General features: G+C 34.4%; 1 protein-coding gene across 10 annotated transcripts in view; it reads right to left on the bottom strand.

Moving 5' to 3' along the window:
• The window catches only part of FAM135A (family with sequence similarity 135 member A), a 123,733-nt gene that overhangs the window by 89,709 nt on the left and 14,027 nt on the right, over positions 1 to 19,997 (bottom strand). For 9 of the 10 annotated variants that reach the window (XM_025925245.2, XM_086707178.1, XM_025925247.2 and 6 more), the window contains exons 1-3: positions 19,036 to 19,129; positions 17,150 to 17,265; positions 13,990 to 14,069 (exon numbers count right to left, since the gene is read on the bottom strand). In XM_025925245.2, the coding sequence (XP_025781030.2) occupies positions 13,990 to 14,069; positions 17,150 to 17,226 (157 nt within the window). In that variant the 5' untranslated portion in view covers positions 17,227 to 17,265; positions 19,036 to 19,129. Of the gene's footprint in view, positions 1 to 13,989; positions 14,070 to 17,149; positions 17,266 to 19,035; positions 19,130 to 19,997 lie in introns of those variants that run through there. The other variant, XM_086707183.1, reaches the window with a different exon arrangement.

Genomic DNA, 19,997 nt, shown 5'->3' with positions numbered 1-19,997 from the left:
GTAAAGAAAATGATTTATACAATAGAATATTTTCAACCTTAATAAAAGGAAATCCTATAATATGCAGCAACATATGGATAGACCATAACGACTTAAGCTAAGTGAAACAGGCCAAACGCTGCATGATTCTATTTATATGTGCTATCTAAAATAGTCAAACTCATCAAAGAAAGTAGAATAGTGGTTGCTAGGGGCCGCGGGGAGGGAGAAATGAGTAACTGCTAGTCAGTGGTACAGAGTTTCAGTCATGCAAAGTTAAAAAGCTCTAGAACTCTGCTGTACAACAATGTGCACTCCTAAGTTATAGCAACACTGTACTATATACTGTAAAGTCTGTTGAGAGTAGATTTTTAACACACGCAAAAAAGAATGTGCTTTACTCTGAAGCATTAATATGTTAATATCTCATGGCAATTTACTTAGAGAAAAGTCCCCACGTTTTTATCCTAAGGTAAACACTAATCTTCCTGACATACTGCAGTTGGGTCTGGGGTGGCCAACTATAACAGCTGACCTGATTACAGACCTTTAATTCATCTCTGATTTCAGGCCCACCCCTTATTTCCCTTCACCTGCTGTACCTTCCTGAAATCCCTCGGAGAAGGTGTCCTTAAAAAGCAGTTCAGCTCTCACTTCTGTTTTCTGCCTGCAAAAACTTACTGAAATATTTTACTATTCCTTTTTTGTGTTTTATATTGCTATTACCGAAGAGTCTTAGAAACAAAAAGACCCAAACATATGTGTATAGTTCTTTTCTTGTCTTGAATGTGAAACACTCTGTGCTTTTTAATCTTTACTAGATGATAACTTCCATCAATGAGGTCAGGACCACATATATCATTTTCATTGCTATAATTTAGGAGTGAGCAATATGTCTTACACATAATAAGCCCTTAGCATGTATTTATTGAATACTTGAACTTTCATCACACTTAATTTAGTGCCCTAATTTCTTGTTGAAAGAACTCTATTGTCACTTTGCCTGTCAGTTATCTGCTAACCCAAACATCTGATCTACACTTTTAGAGACCTGTGATAGAGGCCTATGAATACTTACATTAAGTTGTGATAATTTATGTTTTGTATTTTATTCCTATCATTATCTTTCACATTTATGTTCCCTTTGCTTAAACAGCTAGTACTGATATCTGTTATTTATTTTGTGAACAAGTGAGCATTCATTCAACCATAATTTATTAAGCTTCTAAAGTATCGGGAACTAAGAGATATGAACATAAATAAGAACCCTGCCCTTGTTTTCAGAGTTCCCAATCTAGTTTGAATAGAAACATTCAAGCAAATAATTGGACTACAATGGGATAATCTCTTAACTCCCTATTTTGGAGGCCAAAGCAAATGCCAATGTAATTATCACTATCTCTTAAGCCAGGTAAAAAGACAATGGTTGTGACAGAAGGAAGCTGTTCAATCTGGGGAAAGCAAAATTGAGGGCTAGAATGCCAAATGGACTCAAGTTTCATAAGCTATGCCAAGTTTATTGAAAGATCTAACTCTGCTGAGTTTTCCATTCATGATTGTTGAGCTCATTCAGTTACTATTAACAGTAATGGATTAGTGACATAAAATGAAGATTTATTTATTTAAACCTTCCTCATTTTATTATATTTTTTTTAATTTTCTTAATGTTTGTTTATTTTTGAGAGGGAGAGAAAGTGAGTGGGGGAGGTGCAGACAGAGAGGGAGACATGGAATCCAAAGCAGGCTCCATGCTGTCAGCACAGAGCCTGATGCGGGGTTTGAACCCACAAACCGTGAGATCATGACTGGGGCCGAAGTCAGATGCTCAACCAACTGAGCCATCTAGGCACCCCAGAATCTTCGTCATTTAAAAAAATTTTTTTTTAATTTTTTTAATTTATTTTTGAAGGAGAGAGAGACAGACAGAGAATGAGTGGGGGAGGAGCAGAGAGAGGGAGACACAGGATCCCAAGCAAGCTCCAGGCTCTGAGCCATCAGCACAGAGCCCGACATGGGGCTTGAACTCACAGACCACGAGATCATGACCTGAGCCGAAGTCGGACGCTCTACCGACTGAGCCACCCAGGCACCCCAAATCTTCCTCATTCTAAAAAAAGCAATCTCCTTTTATGATTCTTGATGTTTGATTGTATTACAATAAAATAAATAACAAAAAATTATAAGATGTTAAAAAGATGTTTATAGAAAAGTGTTATGAAACATAGCAGAGGAAACTTCTAAACTAGGACAGAGGAGACAATGAGGTGGAAAATACATGCACAAAATATTAAGTAAGTTAGAACTCTTCAAATGTGAGAAACTGGAAGTGGTTCCATGGGGAGAAATCCACAAGGAAATGGTAGCAAATAAAGTTAGACATGTAGGATAGGGTCAAATCATGAAAAATCTTAACAATTCAGCAAAACTGTCAAAATATTTCAATGGCTCTCAAAGGAAGGCCTGGAAAAGTTGATAGCTGGGAAAAGCTTAAGGAGACAACTAACAGGGAGGAAACAGATGGTTCATTTACCAGCATGTCAAAATATTTGAAGCTTTATTTCTAGTGGCCAATTAACCACTGCCAAGGCACATAACTGGGACAACCCCTCCTTACTTTGATAGCTAGTCCTTATTTCCACCCTTTTTTCTTTATTTAAAAACGTTTGTTTGTTTGTTTGTTTGTTTATTTATTTATTTATTTATTTATTTATTTTTGAGATAGAGAGAGATAGAGGGAGGGGGAGAGAGAGAGAGGGAGAGAGACAGAATCCCAAGCAGGCTATGCACTGTCAGTGCAGAGCCTGATGCAGGGCTGAAACCCACAAACTGTGAGATCATGACCTGAGCTGAAATCAAGAGTTGTATGCTTAACAGACTGAGCCACCCAGGTGCCCCAACCTTCCTTTTTTCTTGATATTAATTTGTTCTTAACTGCTATCACCTGTATAAAAAACACTGGGTGGTGGTAGATAGGAATACATATACACGCAAAAAATTTTATCTAGAATAAATGACTTTGAAAAAATCTGGTCAAATACAAATAACTGGAAAAATGTTTTTGTTGTTCAAGCAGGGTTGATTTCTTATTAGTCCAAATGCTTATCTAGCTGTGAAATTTTTATCAAAGTAGAGAAAAAAATATATATATATATAGTAATAAGACCTTCCTCACATATTATTGTTTGAAGTTTTATGCAATTTCCCTTCTTTCTCCTCATGAATAGCAGTCTCATAGAAAAACTACATAGAAATTTTTCTAAAGATGACATCAAAATGCCTAATAGGTACATGACAAGATGTTCAACATCACTAATCATCAGGGAAATGCTAATCAACAACACAATGAGTTATCACCTTACATGTACTGGAATGGCTATTATCAAGAAGACAACAGACAATATGTGCTAACAAGAATGTGGTGAAAGGGAAACCCTATCCACTGCTGGTGGGAATGTAAATTGGCCTGACCACTATGGAAAACAATATGGAGGGTCCTTAAAAAATTAAAATAAGATCTGCCATAGCATCCAGCAATTTCATTTCTAGTATATATCTAAAGGAAATGAAAAGATTTCAAGGAGATAAATGCACTCCTATGTTTACTGCAGCATTATTCACAATAGCCAAGATACAGAAACAATGAATGAATGGATTAAAAAGATGGGGTATATATACACAATGGAATTTTATTCAGCTGTTAGAAAGGAGACTATCTTGCCATTTGCAACAAGATGGATGAACCCTGAGCACATTATGCTAAGTGAGATAGGTCAGAAAAATAAAAAAATAATGCATTATCACTTATTTGTAGAATCTAAAAAACTCAAAGTCGTAAAAAACAGAGTAAAATGGTAGTTAACAGGGGATGAGGGGGTGGGGAAATAAGTTTGATGTTATTTAAGAATACAAACCTGTAAGGAGTAGTAAATAAGCCATAGATATCTACTGTACAGTATAACGAATGTAGGCAACAATATTGTGCTACAATTATATAATGTCAATAAATATTATTACAACAATCACATTATAATAAACAAATGTATCAAAGCAACACATGGTACACCTTAAATTTACATATTGTATGTCAAATTTATCCAATAAAAAAAGAAGAAGAAAGCAGTTGTTTTATTTTACTACTACTAGCTACCATCTACAGAGCACTTACGTGTCAGGCACTGTGCTTTATGTATATTATTACTAATCCTTTAGGCAATTTTATTGTGCAGGAACTAATCTATTTTAGAGATACCAAGGCTCCGATAATTTAAATAATTTATCTAGGAACAAATGCCACTGCTGTTTGCCCCAAAGCCTGTGCTCGGTCTTCTATGTCACACTGATAAAACTAGTTTAAACATAGGTATGCAGTACACTCTTACATATCACAGAACCCTTACACTAGTAAGAAGTAGGTGTTTCATAGGGGAAGAAAAGACCCAAAGGAGGTATAGAAAGGTTGAACCATACCACTCAGTTATCCTGTGTTATTAGTAAGGCTAATTCTTGAAAACTAAGGAAGAAAAGGCACATATATGGTTGACGGGCAACTCCTTCTTCATGACTGTCCTTAAATCAAGTTGTTTCTGAGATCCTAGAGTCCACCTTATTTCAGTTTTTTAACATCTGGGGTAATTTAGGGTAGAAATAGAGGACATGACAAAGGGAACCAATATTTACTGAACATTATACCAGGTCTCTGTATCTAATTTTCTCATTTAATTTTCACAAACACACTGTAAGACAGGGATTATTTCCCTCCACTGATTAGGTAAGTCCCAGAGAAACAGAGTAATTTGCTTTAAGACCAAAAGCTAGTAAGTGGCAGAACAACACTTATGAGTGAGTGGCAGAACAAATCCAAATTCAAACACTATCTACAGATTAAGTTAGTTTTATAAGCATAGAAATGCAAGGGTAGGTACTTAGATTTCCTTGACAAGTTATAAATTCAGGGGTCTTTTGTGAGATCTCTTCTTTCCCTCGGATTTCCCTTTTTGCCCTTGGTCATTCTAGCTCATTCTTCTTATCCCAGAAATGGCTTTATTAATTTAAAAAACACTGTAATTTACATATTAACATGAGATGTTATCCTATGTACCTACTATGCTGCACAATTATATATATCACAGGAAATCATCAAAATAACTTTATTATAATTTTTAGCTCTGTGCATTAAATGGTTCACAAATAGTATACACAGTAAGTCAAAACGTGACTGTTTCTCATTCTTTCTTATAGTACCAGATGTCAAATAATAATATTTTACATATATACAGCCCTTTACAGTTTACCGAGAACTTTCACTTAAACACATAACAACCCTGTAAAGCAGGTAACACACTTCACACATGACAACCTGAGGCTCACAGAGATTAAGTGAGTTTTGCAAGGTAACATAAAAGGAAGCTGGTATCCTGATTCCAAATCACTACTTTATTAACTACAACAGAGCCACATCTTTGAATTTACAGCTTCTAAGATATATCTATAGCTACCTCTCTGTAACAGGTGACACAGATCAATACCAAAATGGTAACTAGATTTGTCTTGTCTTGCCAGAAACTTAAGATCCTTTCTTTATGTTGGATAGTCATTTCAATTTTATAAGTACTCTCCCTCTCATGAAAATGAAATGAAAAATGAAAAGCTGTTTACTTGTTTTCAACATTTGGAACAAACCCATAGACAAAGCACAGTAAGATTTAACTACAGTTACAAAACAGAATATGAATGTTAGAAACTTTGATAACATAAAACAAAGGATATATTTAACAAGTTGAAAGGTGGAGGAAAAGAGAAAATTTGAAAAAAGAGGCATTACAAAATAGGATTTGTCTTACTTGCTAAAATCGAAAATGGAGGTTTAAACAATATATCATTTAACAGTTACAGCCAAGGTCAAAGAAACAAAGAACGACACGGGCATAATGGCATCTCCTAAAAAGCAGAGAAGAGAAGGAGGAAGTAGTGTATCCTTCAGTTGTCATTTATCATACCAGGAAGTAAAAAAGCCTATATAAAGGAAACCATTAGAACTAAAGAAATAGTGAAAAGTGGATGCATCTAGGGAAGTAACTATGTTTTCACTACAAATCTTTCTAGACTAATAGATTTTTTAACTATTTGTATTATTTGCAAAAAATTATTTTTTTTTTTCAGAAAAAAGGGATGGGTGGATATTAAAAAAGCAAATAAAACAATGTATGTTTCTTTCTAAAAAAATGCTATCGTTATTAGAAACGGGGAGTTGTTATTTGCACTTTTTATCACAATAGTACATAGTGCTCTAACATTTCAAACTGGGGACAGTTCCTTAGAATCAAGAATGACTTCTTTGTTGTAGAAGTCTGTAAATATTTTCTTATTAATCAATTTTCAACAGCTCTATAAATACTCATTGTCTTTTATGACTGATGCTATTGCAGATGACAGCTATTTCCTGACTCAAACCTCTCACTGTCAGCACAATTTCATGCTGGAAATAATTTAAATGTGTTGCAATAAGCTGTATGATACCATCTAATTCCTACATCTAACTTGCCCTTCTGCAACTCACAGACAAAATCAGTACTTTCTTTCTTCTTCTAAAAGTTTTCCAGAAATATACACAAAGTATAGGAATTATGGTAAAATACAGTGCTGGAAAGGAAAGGTCTTAAGATGATAGTACAAATCCAACAAGAAAAATAGGGTGTGTAATAAAAGTATAGAGAAAATCCAAGCCCTTAGAAGAAAAAGTGAATTTTTAAGGAAGAGAGGTAAAAAGAGAATAAACACACCAGATAAAGAAAAATTACCCCTATCTGAATATATTTATGTTATCAAGGATGAGTCTAGACATCAAAGATCTGTACTTATTAAAACAAAGTCAACCAAATTCACAGGAATAATTTCTAGAGAAACTTTTGGGAAGGATACCTTTTCCTAACAAATTTACTAGTATTAAAAAGATACAAACTCCAGGAACTCTTAAATACTATTTTAAAATGAAACACATCTTGGAAGAGAAGGGGCATAAAAAGAGAACCAAATCAGTACTTCTAAGACTAGAATACACTGGTTGCTTTCTTTGTGCTTGCTCTCTCTCCCTCTCTTTTGTTCTTCCAGATCGCTGATAAGGAAAAATTCATCTGGACATGAGAACATTATTTTGGATCTACTATACCTAATTTTCATATGAACTTAAACATTTAACATGATAGGCTATCCTGGGGTACAATGGCAGAAAATACAACTGAAATACCAGATTCATATTATCACAGAGGTGTTCAGAGGATGAAACAAGAACCTGTGGGGTACTACACACATATAAAAGATAGTCATGCTGGGAATGGTATTGGGATGAAGAAAGATGCACACCTCGTAATTTGTTAAAGGTCATTTTATTTGTAAAAATCCATAGATATGATCATGTACCATAAACAGGAAAGATATTCTAAACTAGAGAAAAAGAAAATATACTGATGTAACATTAAAAAAGATATATTTTTAAGTGTTTATTCATTTACTTTTTGATAGAGAGAGACAGAGAAAGCACAAGTGGGGGAGGAGCAGAGAGAGACAGAGAGACAGAGAGAGAGAATCCCACACAGGCTCCACATTCAGCATGGAGCCCAACGTAGGGCTTGATCTTCACAACCATGAGGTCACAACCTGAGCCAAAATCAAGGGTCAGTTGCTTAACCAAGTGAGCCACCAAGGCACCCCAGGATAAAAAAAGATCTTGAAAAATTATATTAGGTATTACATTTTAGACATGAGAGACAAAAGTTTGCTATTTTGAAAAAGTATGAAAGAAATTAACGCTTACTTCTTATGTTCAAAATCTAGTTCTCATGTTCTTGATTTTGGCTGTTATAATTTAATAAAAAAGATGTAACCTCTTAAAAATTTCTAGTGTAATGCTATAAAAAATGCACACATAAATAATATTTTCACATACAAACTAAAATTATATATTATAAAATCCTATTGCTTTCCAAACCTAAGCTTTCTCTTTTAAAGACTGGTGTCTGCTATCAACTATTTTTAAAAGATACTTCCTTTCCACACACTAGTAAATTATCAGATAATTGACATTTCACAGTCAATAACACACAGTTATTAGTATCAGAAGCTGGTGATAGTGACAATGACTCAATCTGGACTTACACCTAATAAAAATCCAACCAAAAATAAACAAACAAAAAAACCTAAACCAAAATCACAGTGACAGTGTCCAGGAAAAGGCACTTAAGGCACTTAAAAAGCAAGTACTTAGGGGCGCCTGGGTGGCTCAGTCAGTTAAGCATCTGACTTCGGCTCAGGTCATGATTGCACAGTTCATGGGTTCGAGCCCTGTGTCAGGCTCTGTGCTGACAGCTCAGAGCCTGGTGGAGCCTGCTTCGGATTCTGTGTCTCCCTCCCTCTCTGCCCCTCCCCCCCTTCTCTCTCTCTCAAAAATAAATTAACATTAAAAAAAAATTTAAAAAAAAAAGAAAGTACTCTATTGGGTATTTCTGAAATAATATTTGTCATAATGTCAAAAGAACCTTACTTTGTAAATGATATTAACTACATGTAAATTTCTGCCATACAAATAACCTAGAAAAATCTCAAACAACTTAAACTTATACCTCAAGATACTAGAAAAAGAACAAACTAAGCCCAAAGTAAGCAGAAGGAAGGGAATAACAAAGATTGGAGTGGAAATAAATGAAATAGAGACTAGAAAGACAATAGAAAAGGTCAATGAAACTAAGAGTTGGTTTTTTGAAAAGATAAAATGAACAAACCTTTAGGTAGACTATGAAAAAAAGATGACTCAAATAATTATAAATGAAAGAGAAGACACTATAACTATCCTTTGTAGAAATACAAAGGGTAAGAGACTACAATGAACAATTATATGCCAACAAAGTAGATAAACTAGAAGAAATGGGTAAATTTCTGGAAACATACACCTTACCAAAACTGAATCATAAAGAAACAAAATCTGAACAGACCAAAATGTGAAACATTGAATCAGCAATCAAAAATCTCCCAGCAAATAAAAGCCCAGGACCAGATGTCTTCACTGGCAAACTCTATCAAACATTTAAAGATGAATTAATACCAATCCTTCTCAAATTTTTCCAATAACTGACCAAGAAGTAACATTTCAAATTCATTTCAAAAGGCTAGCAATACCAAAGACACTACAAGAAAAGAAAATTACTGGTCAATAACCCTGATGAACACAAATGCAAAAACCCTCAAGAAAATACTAACAATCCAAATTCAAGACTATTTTATTAAAAAAATTTTTTTTAATGTGTTATTTATTTATTTCAATATATGAAATTTATTGTCAAATTGGTTTCCATACAACACCCAGTGCTCATTCCAAAAGGTGATCTCCTCAATACCTGTGTTATTTATTTTTGAAAGACAGAGAGAGAGAGAGAGAGAGCGCGCGCGCAAGAGAGTGCTCAAGTGGGGGAGGGGCAGAGAGAGATGGAGACACAGAATCTGAAGCAGACTCCAGGCTCTGAGTTGTCAGCACAGAGCCCGACACGGGACTCAAATTTATGAACCATAAGATCATGACCTGAGCCGAAGTCAGAAGCTTAACCAACTGAGCCACCCAGATGCCCCTTCAAGAGAACTTTTTTTTTTTTTCAAGAGTACTTTAAAAGGATCATACACTATGACCAAGAGATTCATCCCTGGGATGCAAGGGTGATTTGACATATGCAAATAAATGATATACCATATTAACAGAATGAAGGACAAAAATCATGATCGTTTCAGTAGATGCAGAAAAAGCATTTGACAAAATTCAACATACTTTCATGATAAAAATTTCAATAAATTAGGCATAGAAGAAATATACGTCAACATAATAAAGGCCATACAGGACAAGCCCATTGCTAACACCATACCCAACAGTTAAAAGTTAAAATCTTTCTTCTAAAGTTAGAAACAAAAGTACCCACTCTTATCACTTCTATTATTGGCAGTCCCAGCCACCGCAATTTGGCACTAAGAAGAAATTACATGCATCCAAACAGGAAAGGAAGAAGTAGAATTATCTCTTAGTGCAGATAACATGATATCAAGATTCCACCAAAAAGTTGTTAGAACTAACCAATAAATTCACTAAAGTTGCAGGATATAAAATCAACATACAAAAATCAGTTGCTTGTCTATACACTAACAATGAACTATTCAAAAGAGAAATCAAGAAAGCAATCCCATCACTGTGTTGCTCACCTGTAACTAATATAATATTATGTGTCAACTATACTTCAATTAAAAAATAAAAGTAAGTTTTTCTAGTATGTTTATTTCATAAATTTAAAATCACTCTATTATTTAAAAAGGAGAGAAATTCATTTATTTTTTTTTTTTTTAAATTTTTTTTTTTTTTCAACGTTTATTTATTTTTGGGACAGAGAGAGACAGAGCATGAACGGGGGAGGGGCAGAGAGAGAGGAAGACACAGAATCGGAAGCAGGCTCCAGGCTCCGAGCCATCAGCCCAGAGCCCGACACGGGGCTCGAACTCACGGACCGCGAGATCGTGACCTGGTTGAAGTCGGACGCTTAACCGACTGCGCCACCCAGGCGCCCCGAGAAATTCATTTATAATAGCATCGAAAATAATAAAATACTTAGGAATAAATTTAACCAAGGAGATAAAAACCTGAAACTATACTGAACTGAAAACTATACACTGAAAACTATAAGACACTGATGAAAGGAACTGAAGAAGACACAAATGAAGGAAGAGAGATCCTGCGTTCTTAGATTGGAAGAATTAATGCTGTTAAATGTCTACACTATCCCAAGGGATCTATAGATTCAATAACATCTTTATCAAAATTTCCATGCCATTTTTCACAGACACAGGAAAAAACTATCCTAAATTCATTTAAAGCCACAGCAATCTTAAGAAAAAATGAACAAAGCTAGATGCATCACACTTCCTAATTGCAAGGCTATAGTAATTACTATTACAAGGCTATAGTAATCAAAGCAGTGTGATAATGACATTTAAAAAAAAGTACACAGACCAAGGGAAGAGAACAGAGCCTAGAAATAAACTCACACACATGGTCAACTAATCTTTGACAAGGTACCAACAACATATAATAGGGAAAGGATAGTGTCCTAGTGGTGCTGAGAAAACTGGATATCCACATGGAAAAGAATGAAACTATACCCCTATCTTACATCACTCACAGAAATTAACTCAATTGTATTAAAGACTTACATTTAAGACCTAAAACCAAAAAACTCCTAGAAGAAAGCATAAGAGAGAAAGCCCTTGACACTGATCTTGGTAATGTTCTTTGGATTTGACCCCAAAAGCAAAGGCAAAAATAAACAAGTGGGATTACATCAAAGTACAAAGCTTCTGCAGAGCAAAGGAAACCATCCACAAAATGAAAAGAGAACCCACAAAATGTGGAAAAATATTTGAAAATCATATATATCTCAGGGGATTAAAATCCAAAAAAAGAGCTCACATAGCTCAATAGCAAAAACAATCTGATTAAAAAATGGGCAGAAGATCTGAACAGACATTTTTCTGAAGAAGACATACAGATGACTACAGGTACATATAAAAAGTTGCTCAACATCACTAATCATCAGGGAAAATGTAAATCAAAACCACAAAGAGATATTACCTCGCATCTACTAGAATTGCTATTATCTAAATGTCAAAATATAACAAGTGTTAGCAAAGACACAGAGAAAAGGAAACCTTTGTGCACTGTTGGTGGGAGTGCACACTGGTGCAGCCACTGCAGAAAACTTTATAGAGGTTCCTCAAAAAATTAAAATTACAGCTACCATAATGATCCAGCCATCCCACTCATGGGTATGTGTTTGAAAGAAATGAAATCAGTATCTTGAAGACAAATCTGCACTCCCACGTTCAATGCAGCATTATTCACAATAGCCAAGATATGGAAATAATCTAAGTATCTGTCAGTGGATGAATGGATTAAGAAAATGTGGTATCACACACACACACACACACACACACACACACACACACACACACACACACACAGAGGGAGAGAGAGAGAGAGAGAGAGAGAGAAAGAGAAAGAGAGGTCTTATTCAGCCATAAAAAAGATGGAAATCCTGCCGTTTGCAACATTATGGGTGAACCCGGAGGGCACTATGCTAAGTGAGATAAGTCAGACAGAGAAAGATAAATACTGCATGGAATCACATATGGAAACAAAACAAAACAGTCAATTTCCTAGAAACAGACAGCAGAACTGTACTTGCTAGGGGTTGAGGGATGAGAGAAAGAAATGGAGAGGTCAAATGGTGTAAACTTTCAGTTCTATTTAATGCACAACATGGTGACTACCTTTAATAATAAAGTATTGTATATTTAAATTCGCTAAGAGTAGATCTTGTGTTTTCACTGTACACACACACACACAAATACACACACAAAAAAGAGTAAACTGTGAGGTGATGGATGTGTTAATTATCTTGATTGTGTCAATTATTTCATAATGTACATATAACAAATCACACTGTATACTTTAAATATATGAAATTCTATTTGATTAATTCTCAATAAAGCTGAAAAAAATAAATAAAAAGGTCTTTTTTTCAACTGGCAACTTTAGATGACACAATAGGGAAGATATTTAGTTTACTAGGTTAAGGAAGTTCAAAAAGGGAGGATCAAATCTATCTTGTAATATTAGTGGTTTTAACCCCTGTGTTTCATAGAAAGTAGACTTACAAAAGTCCAAGTGACAATAAATATATACTTTAATATGTATGCCAGGCCAACACAAAAATTGATTTTTTTTAAAAGACAGAATGTACATATTTTTGGTCATAAGCAAGAAGTCTCCCTGAGCATTTGAAGAGTCTTCAGAAAGAAAGAATAAACTCTCCACTTTGTACAATTCATTAAAATTTATCATAATCTAGCATTTTAGTACACATAGGATACTAAAAAGATAATCCTAAACACTTCAAATTCCTAAAATATTTTCTTAAATTTAAAAAATAGAGTGAATTATGGTCAGCATAGCTTTAGTGTTAGGTGTATTTTATTTTTAATGATACCTTCAAAATTCATTATTCATATTTGACATATATGTTAACTCACTAGAATGTTTCATTAACCATTTCATTTCCTAAATGTATAGAATGAAACAGAGTATACTGTATCAGGAAAGCTAAAAAATGCCCACTGATTATGTCAGGACCACCAGTTTGGGCTCAAACATTTTAATGCTGGTCTCTCCACAGAATGTAAGTAAATTACTGAACGGCTATAATATATCCATCTTATACCTTATATATTGCTTTCTGGCATTTGTTTTGTTTTTTGTTTTGTTTTGTTTTTTACTGTAGTTAATCCAGACCAAAATGTAGCTAATAAATATTCTCAAAGGCATACTATAAAACTTTATCATAAAACACCTTTGTAATCATATATCAAATTATATGTACACATTCACTGTATATTTTTAAAAATTACATCTTACATGATGTAATTGATATCACCCCTACTTACGTTTGTTTTCATGGAAATTTCACATACATTCTTTCATTTGTTCTTCACAAGAAATCAAAAGACAAGGAACCTATAATCATGCTTGTTTTACTGAGGCCTTAAATCTATTTCTTATAAAAGGTATTATAATGATACCCTTTAGTATCTTATATTTGTAATTAAAAAATGGTAATTTTTTTAAAGGAAGAAGACTTTTTAAAAAATTTATTTATTTTGAGAGAGACAAGGTGTGAGTGGGGGAGGGACAAAACGAAAGGGAGAGAGGGAGAATCCCAAATAGGCTCTGAGCAGGTCAGTGCACAGAGCCCAATGTGCTCAATCCCACAAACTGCGAGACCATGACCTAAGCCAAAATCAAGAGTTGGATGCTTAACCAACTAAGCCACCCAGGCGCCTCCAAAATAAGAATAATTATTAAATGTTATTATTAGCCATTATAATGATGCTTCAGATTTTCTTAAATGTTAAAAGTATTCCTTGGCTTACCCGCTGCATGTAACAAACTAGCTTCTACTCTGTGAGGAACTCTTGGTGGAATTTTCATAGATGCACGTATCTGGTAAAAACTGAAGAAAAATAGACAAAAAAATGATTTCAAAAAATATTTTAAAATATGCAATGCCCCAATATCTATATATCTGTATGCATTAAACAATAAAATTGTTCTACTTATATCAGTTTCCCATAATATTTATTACTGGTGAAAAACAACAAGATCCACAGGTCAAATACCAGCATGAATAAAACCCAAAGGGAAACCAGCATATATAAAGATGAAGGAGAGAAACAAAAGAAATATATACAGCATTTCTTACTTTAAATGAGAGAATATCATAGCAACCAGAGGAGTTAGTAAGGCATCTAAGACTTTCACTGCTTAATTTGGTTTATAAATCTGGACTGGCCTTATAACTTGTTTTGGGCAATACCATCTGGCAGAGATGAAGAATGCTAGTTGCAAGCCTAGGTCTTAAAAGGTCTTCTTGCATAGATTCTCTCTTTGGACCCTGCCTCCTCTGTGAAAATAAGCTGGAGGATGAGAGATCATAAAACAGAACTGAGTCCACCCAAGTAAGGCCATTCTGTATCAGCTAGCACCCAGCCAACCTTCCAGTTGAGTGTGAACTCATAACGGAGCCCAGCAAAGTCAGCCAGGCCAGCCCAGATGATCAAAATCATTCAGCTAATCCACAGACTTGTGAGCAAAAATAAATGTTTATTTTCATTTCAATTCAAGCTTTGTGTTTGAAGCTTTGTGTTTATTATTAGTTGCATATTGCCACAATACATATTAATACACAAATTGGTAACTTTGAAGTAGTATGTACCATAAGGAAAACTTCAAATATATGGCATTGATTTGGAGACTAATGTAACAGTTACAATTACAGAAGCAAAAAAGATGGGTAAACTACAGAGATTTTAAAAATGGTAACCCATGTAATATATCACAGAAACTTTTGTAAAATACACTGTCAGCAATAACTTAGAAGAAGTTGGACAATGTATCTAAGAAACTTCGGGACTTGAGCAGGCTAACTTCCAGGCAGAATGATGAAAATGTCAACTCGTTGCTCCTAGCTAAGTATCATAAGGTTTTGCAAGAAAGAGATGAGCTAAAGAAAGAACTAGTCACTTTACAAACAGGACCTAGAGGGAATATAGATGGACTAGAACTTGTTAGATTGGAAAACAAAACCCCTTAAAGATTTTCCAAATAAAATGCTGCCATGGACAAAGATCATACCAAGAATATGACTATAAATCCCTTTCTTAAGATTGCTACAGAAACTAAAACAGTGTCTAAGTAGACATTCAATTTGACAAAAGGACTTTTAGGAAATTTAAGGGCATGATCCCACAGAATTCTGATCCCCAAATAGTAATTACATCTAGTAGTCATGTCTCAAAAGACAATTGTGGGTGTGGGTTCCAGAGCTTGGAATGAACTGTATCAGTCACAGAGAAGCCTCATAAAGTTTTTAAGTAAGTTTTACTAGCTTAAGAACTATCAGCTTAGACTCCCGGGCTGGTCTCATAAGTTGCCTAGTCAACAGAATGGAGTGGAAGTAACAAGAGTGGCAATTCAAGGGGTCCTGCATCCTCTGCTCTCCTTCTTTGACTCCTGTCTCTGCCATAAAAATAAGTTCAGCCTGTCCTGCTGAGAAGTGAGAGACCATGTAAAGCAGAGGACAGCTGTTTTTATTTTTTCAACAAGATGGCAAAGCCAAGAGCAGCCAAAAGTAGTAAAACAAAACAAAGCAAAACAACAACAAAAACTAATAGAAAATCTCTCTCACCCAACTTCTGTTAGTCAGAGTTCCGTTACTACCACTCAGTACATTCCTTTAGGTTTTTTTCCCCTGAGTTACTGCAAGCACTTCTAAACTGTCCCTTATGCTTCTATTTCTTCTACAACAATCAATCTAATATATCACAATCTTCATCATGTTAGTGTTTATTGTAATAATAGTGATAATTTCATTCTTACTTGGAAACCACTGATGGCTGCCCAAATCCCTGTCAACTCTTCTCCAGACACTAAGAGCCCTTCACAAACATAACCTTTCATTTCTTTACTATCTTTTCTTCTGCAATTCTCCTAGAGAATATCTAATTTACTAAATATTCTTTATTTTTATTTTTTTTTTTAACGTTTATTTATTTTTGAGACAGAGAGAGACAGAGCATGAACGGGGGAGGGTCAGAGAGAGGGAGACACAGAATCCGAAACAGGATCCAGGCTCCGAGCTGTCAGCACAGAGCCTGACGCGGGGCTCGAACTCACCGACCACGAGATCGTGACCTGAGCCGAAGTCAGCCACTCAACCGACTGAGCTACCCAGGCGCCCCTACTAAATATTCTTTAAAATAGCATATTCAGGGGCGCCTGGGTGGCGCAGTTGGTTAAGCGTCCGACTTCAGCCAGGTCACGATCTCGCGGTCCGTGAGTTCGAGCCCCGTGTCAGGCTCTGGGCTGATGGCTCAGAGCCTGGAGCCTGTTTCCGATTCTGTGTCTCCCTCTCTCTCTGCCCCTCCCCCGTTCATGCTCTGTCTCTCTCTGTCCCAAAAATGAATAAACGTTGAAAAAAAAAATTAAAAAAAATAAAATAGCATATTCATTCCTATTTCCAAGGCTTGATTCATGCTGCTCTCTCCTACCAAGAGTTTTTCACTTTATCTTATGCCTACTTTGTACCGCACTCTCCATAATGACTTTCCTAACATATTAACCCAGAAAAAATGTCTTTCTGTTCTGATTCCTAGAGCACTTTCTATATACACTTCTTGAAAGATCATCATTTTGTTTCCACTTAGCTGTTTTGTGCATATATTTTATTTTTCCCATACACTATAAGCTTTTACAAGCAAAAATGAGATCTTAAACATTTTCATAAAAGTCCTTTCAAGGCTCAGTACAAAATCATAAACGCACATTACATATATTCAGCATTATCATTAAATTCATATGAATAATTCTCAAACATCTACTTTAAAATAAAATTTTTCTAAGAAAATAATTATTTGAATACAGTTCATTGTTTTCCTTATATATACTGGAATATAAGTATGTAATTAAATTTAAATGGAAACTGTACACCTTTTCCTATGCAAGATATATAATCTTCATGATTAAAATACACACCCTCTCTGAAATAAATCCACATTGTAGAACTTGTTTAGCTCCACAGAGAATTCTACCATTGCTTGAACTTCAGTCATTTTCAATTTATACTCAGAAGACAAATCTGGTGACAGCACCTCGGTAAGAGAAGGCAGAAAAAAAATCACGAGAAGCACAACAAAATGCCAACTTAAGAAAACCATTAATATTTAAACATATTTCAGAGTATGATACATAGGCAGAAAATAAAAATGAAGCAATGAAGCACATTAGTTCAGTGTACCTAACTTAGTCTATCCCAACTAAAGAGCACCAGAATCAACTAAATATACTTACTAATAATTTATGTACTAAATAGCAATAATCTATAATTTCAGGTATGTTCTAACAGAATGTATTTTCTAAGATTTGTTTCCCTTTGTGACATATATGTCACAATAATATAGCATATATATATATATGTGTATATATATATATAGCAAACTGCTATATAGCAAACTGCTATAGCAATAAATAATATAATATAGCAAACTGCTAAAAGAAACTCTGGACTTTATCTATTACAGATAAAATAGTAAAGAAAAAAGTAAACAATCTAATTATTCACATTGCACATAAAGGCAACCCCAGAGTCAAAAAGAGAATTAGCATTCTTTAATTTCCATTAAAATTCATGAAGGTTTTTTTCTGTTACATGAAGTTCTTAAATTACTATTCATTTTTAAATTTCAAAAAAAAAATTTCCCTCATTACAAAAGCCTGAAGTATTCATTTAAGAGGTTTAAAAAAATATACACAAGCAAAAATAAAAACATCCACGATTCTATCCACTAAAATGTATACTTGGGTATATATTCTTCGTATGTGTGTGCATTTGTAAAATTTCTATAAAAATGGGATCAAACCTCATGCATATCTTATAATCTGTTTATTTATTTAACTTTTTGATGAACACCTATGTCAATAAACATAGTTTTATAATATTATTTTCAATTGTTTACTATTATAATTTAAACCATCTCCTATTATTGGGTATTTCAGTGGTTTCCATCTTTTCACTATTTCAAAAAAGTACTGTAACAATCATCTTTATCAATAATACATTCTTTAAAATACAATTCAGAGACGGGGCGCCTGGGTGGCGCAGTCGGTTAAGCGTCCGACTTCAGCCAGGTCACGATCTCGAGTCCATGAGTTCGAGCCCCGCGTCAGGCTCTGGGCTGATGGCTCGGAGCCTGGAGCCTGTTTCCGATTCTGTGTCTCCCTCTCTCTCTGCCCCTCCCCCGTTCATGCTCTGTCTCTCTCTGTCCCAAAAATAAATTAAAAAAACGTTGAAAAAAAAAATTTAAAAAAAATAAAAAAATAAAAATACAATTCAGAGTTAAGAAAGTGTTGAAAGACAATTCTCCAGTCTCCTGTTTCTGCATGTTTTGCAAGGAGACACTGTCTCTGTTCCATGCTACTTTTCAGAGATGTATGTTTATCGAACAGTCTTAGAAGTCAGATAGTGTCTCATACTGGAACAAAGAGCAAATCTGTTTATTCCATTAGTAGAGATAGTCTCCCCCTGAGGCATAAGTCAGACAGACTTACTATCCATTATAAAAGATTTGGGTCCCCTTAGCTTGGGGTTCCTCTCCTATAATACAAACTACTCACATGCAGGTGTGGCCTGGTACTATAGCTACTGCTACTGCTACTGCTACTGCTGTGAATACAACCCATCCTTTTCTTAGATCTAGGGGTAGTCTCCTGTCTTCTGCTCACATCCATGGCATTGTGGCACGCCAACTTGTTAGCTTGCAAATGGGATAAAATCTCAGACCCTTCATAGTTTTTGAAATAGTTCTTCAGAGAAATTTGATAAATATTCTGATCTCTTAAATAGAAAAGTAACATATTCTTACCTCTGTTGGTTAAAGCTTCATTTTAACATTATTAAATAACCAAACTTGTACTTCCAGTTACTGATTCTTATTGAAAATATATTGTTCCCCCTGTGAGAAAGAAAGAAAATAACATTTTAAACATTTTATTCTATTTTACACATAAAGAAGTCCATTTTAAGGAAACATATGCTTCATTACTTAACAATCTCAATTTATCTAAAAGATCTGTATCTTGCATAAGGCTTAAAAATAAGTTTTAGAGATTTTTCATTCACAGTTTCACTGATATCAATATTAACTATTATATCTTTGTTAAGGATTCACTGTGTATACTTCAAAGGGCAATAATACATAAGAATACTTTCTTAGTTCAGTGGCTCAAAAACAATCTTCATGAATCTTCAAAATATTATAAGCTTATTAACTTTTTAGATATAAAACTTACCATTTTAAAATAACTCCTTGGGTAGAGTAATTTCTGAAATTATAAATATATGAAATGTGCATGTGTGCATATGTAGGTATGTACACACACACACACACACACACACACACACACACACACTTGAACTATTTTAAACATTTTGACAAAAAAGAATGCCTGGATATGCTATGGATAGTTTTGTTCACACCCCAAATATTTATAGCCTAAAAAATAAACCACTTGCCCTTGGTAAAATTACCTTAGATACTAAAAATATTAGAATAAAGATCACATTCACTCTTCTTCATAGATTTCTTTTCTTTATCATAAACATATAGACTTTACCACTTTCAATAACTGCTATTTTATTTGTTAGTAATTTATAACTAACATACATTAATATATTAGTTTCAGGTGTACAACATAGTGATTTGCTATTTTTATACCTTATGACCACTTCAATAGTTTTGGTTACCATCTGTCACTATATAAATTATTACATTATTATTGGCTAAATTCCCTATGTTGTACATTACATATCTGTGATTTATTTTAT

The sequence above is a fragment of the Puma concolor genome, chromosome B2 (genome assembly GCF_028749965.1).
Source record: "Puma concolor isolate L17-30 chromosome B2, mPumCon1.1.hap2, whole genome shotgun sequence".
NCBI classification, from domain to species: domain Eukaryota; kingdom Metazoa; phylum Chordata; class Mammalia; order Carnivora; family Felidae; genus Puma; species Puma concolor.
The sequence above is the reverse complement of the archived record's forward strand: the minus strand, read 5'-3'. Positions and strand labels throughout refer to the sequence as shown.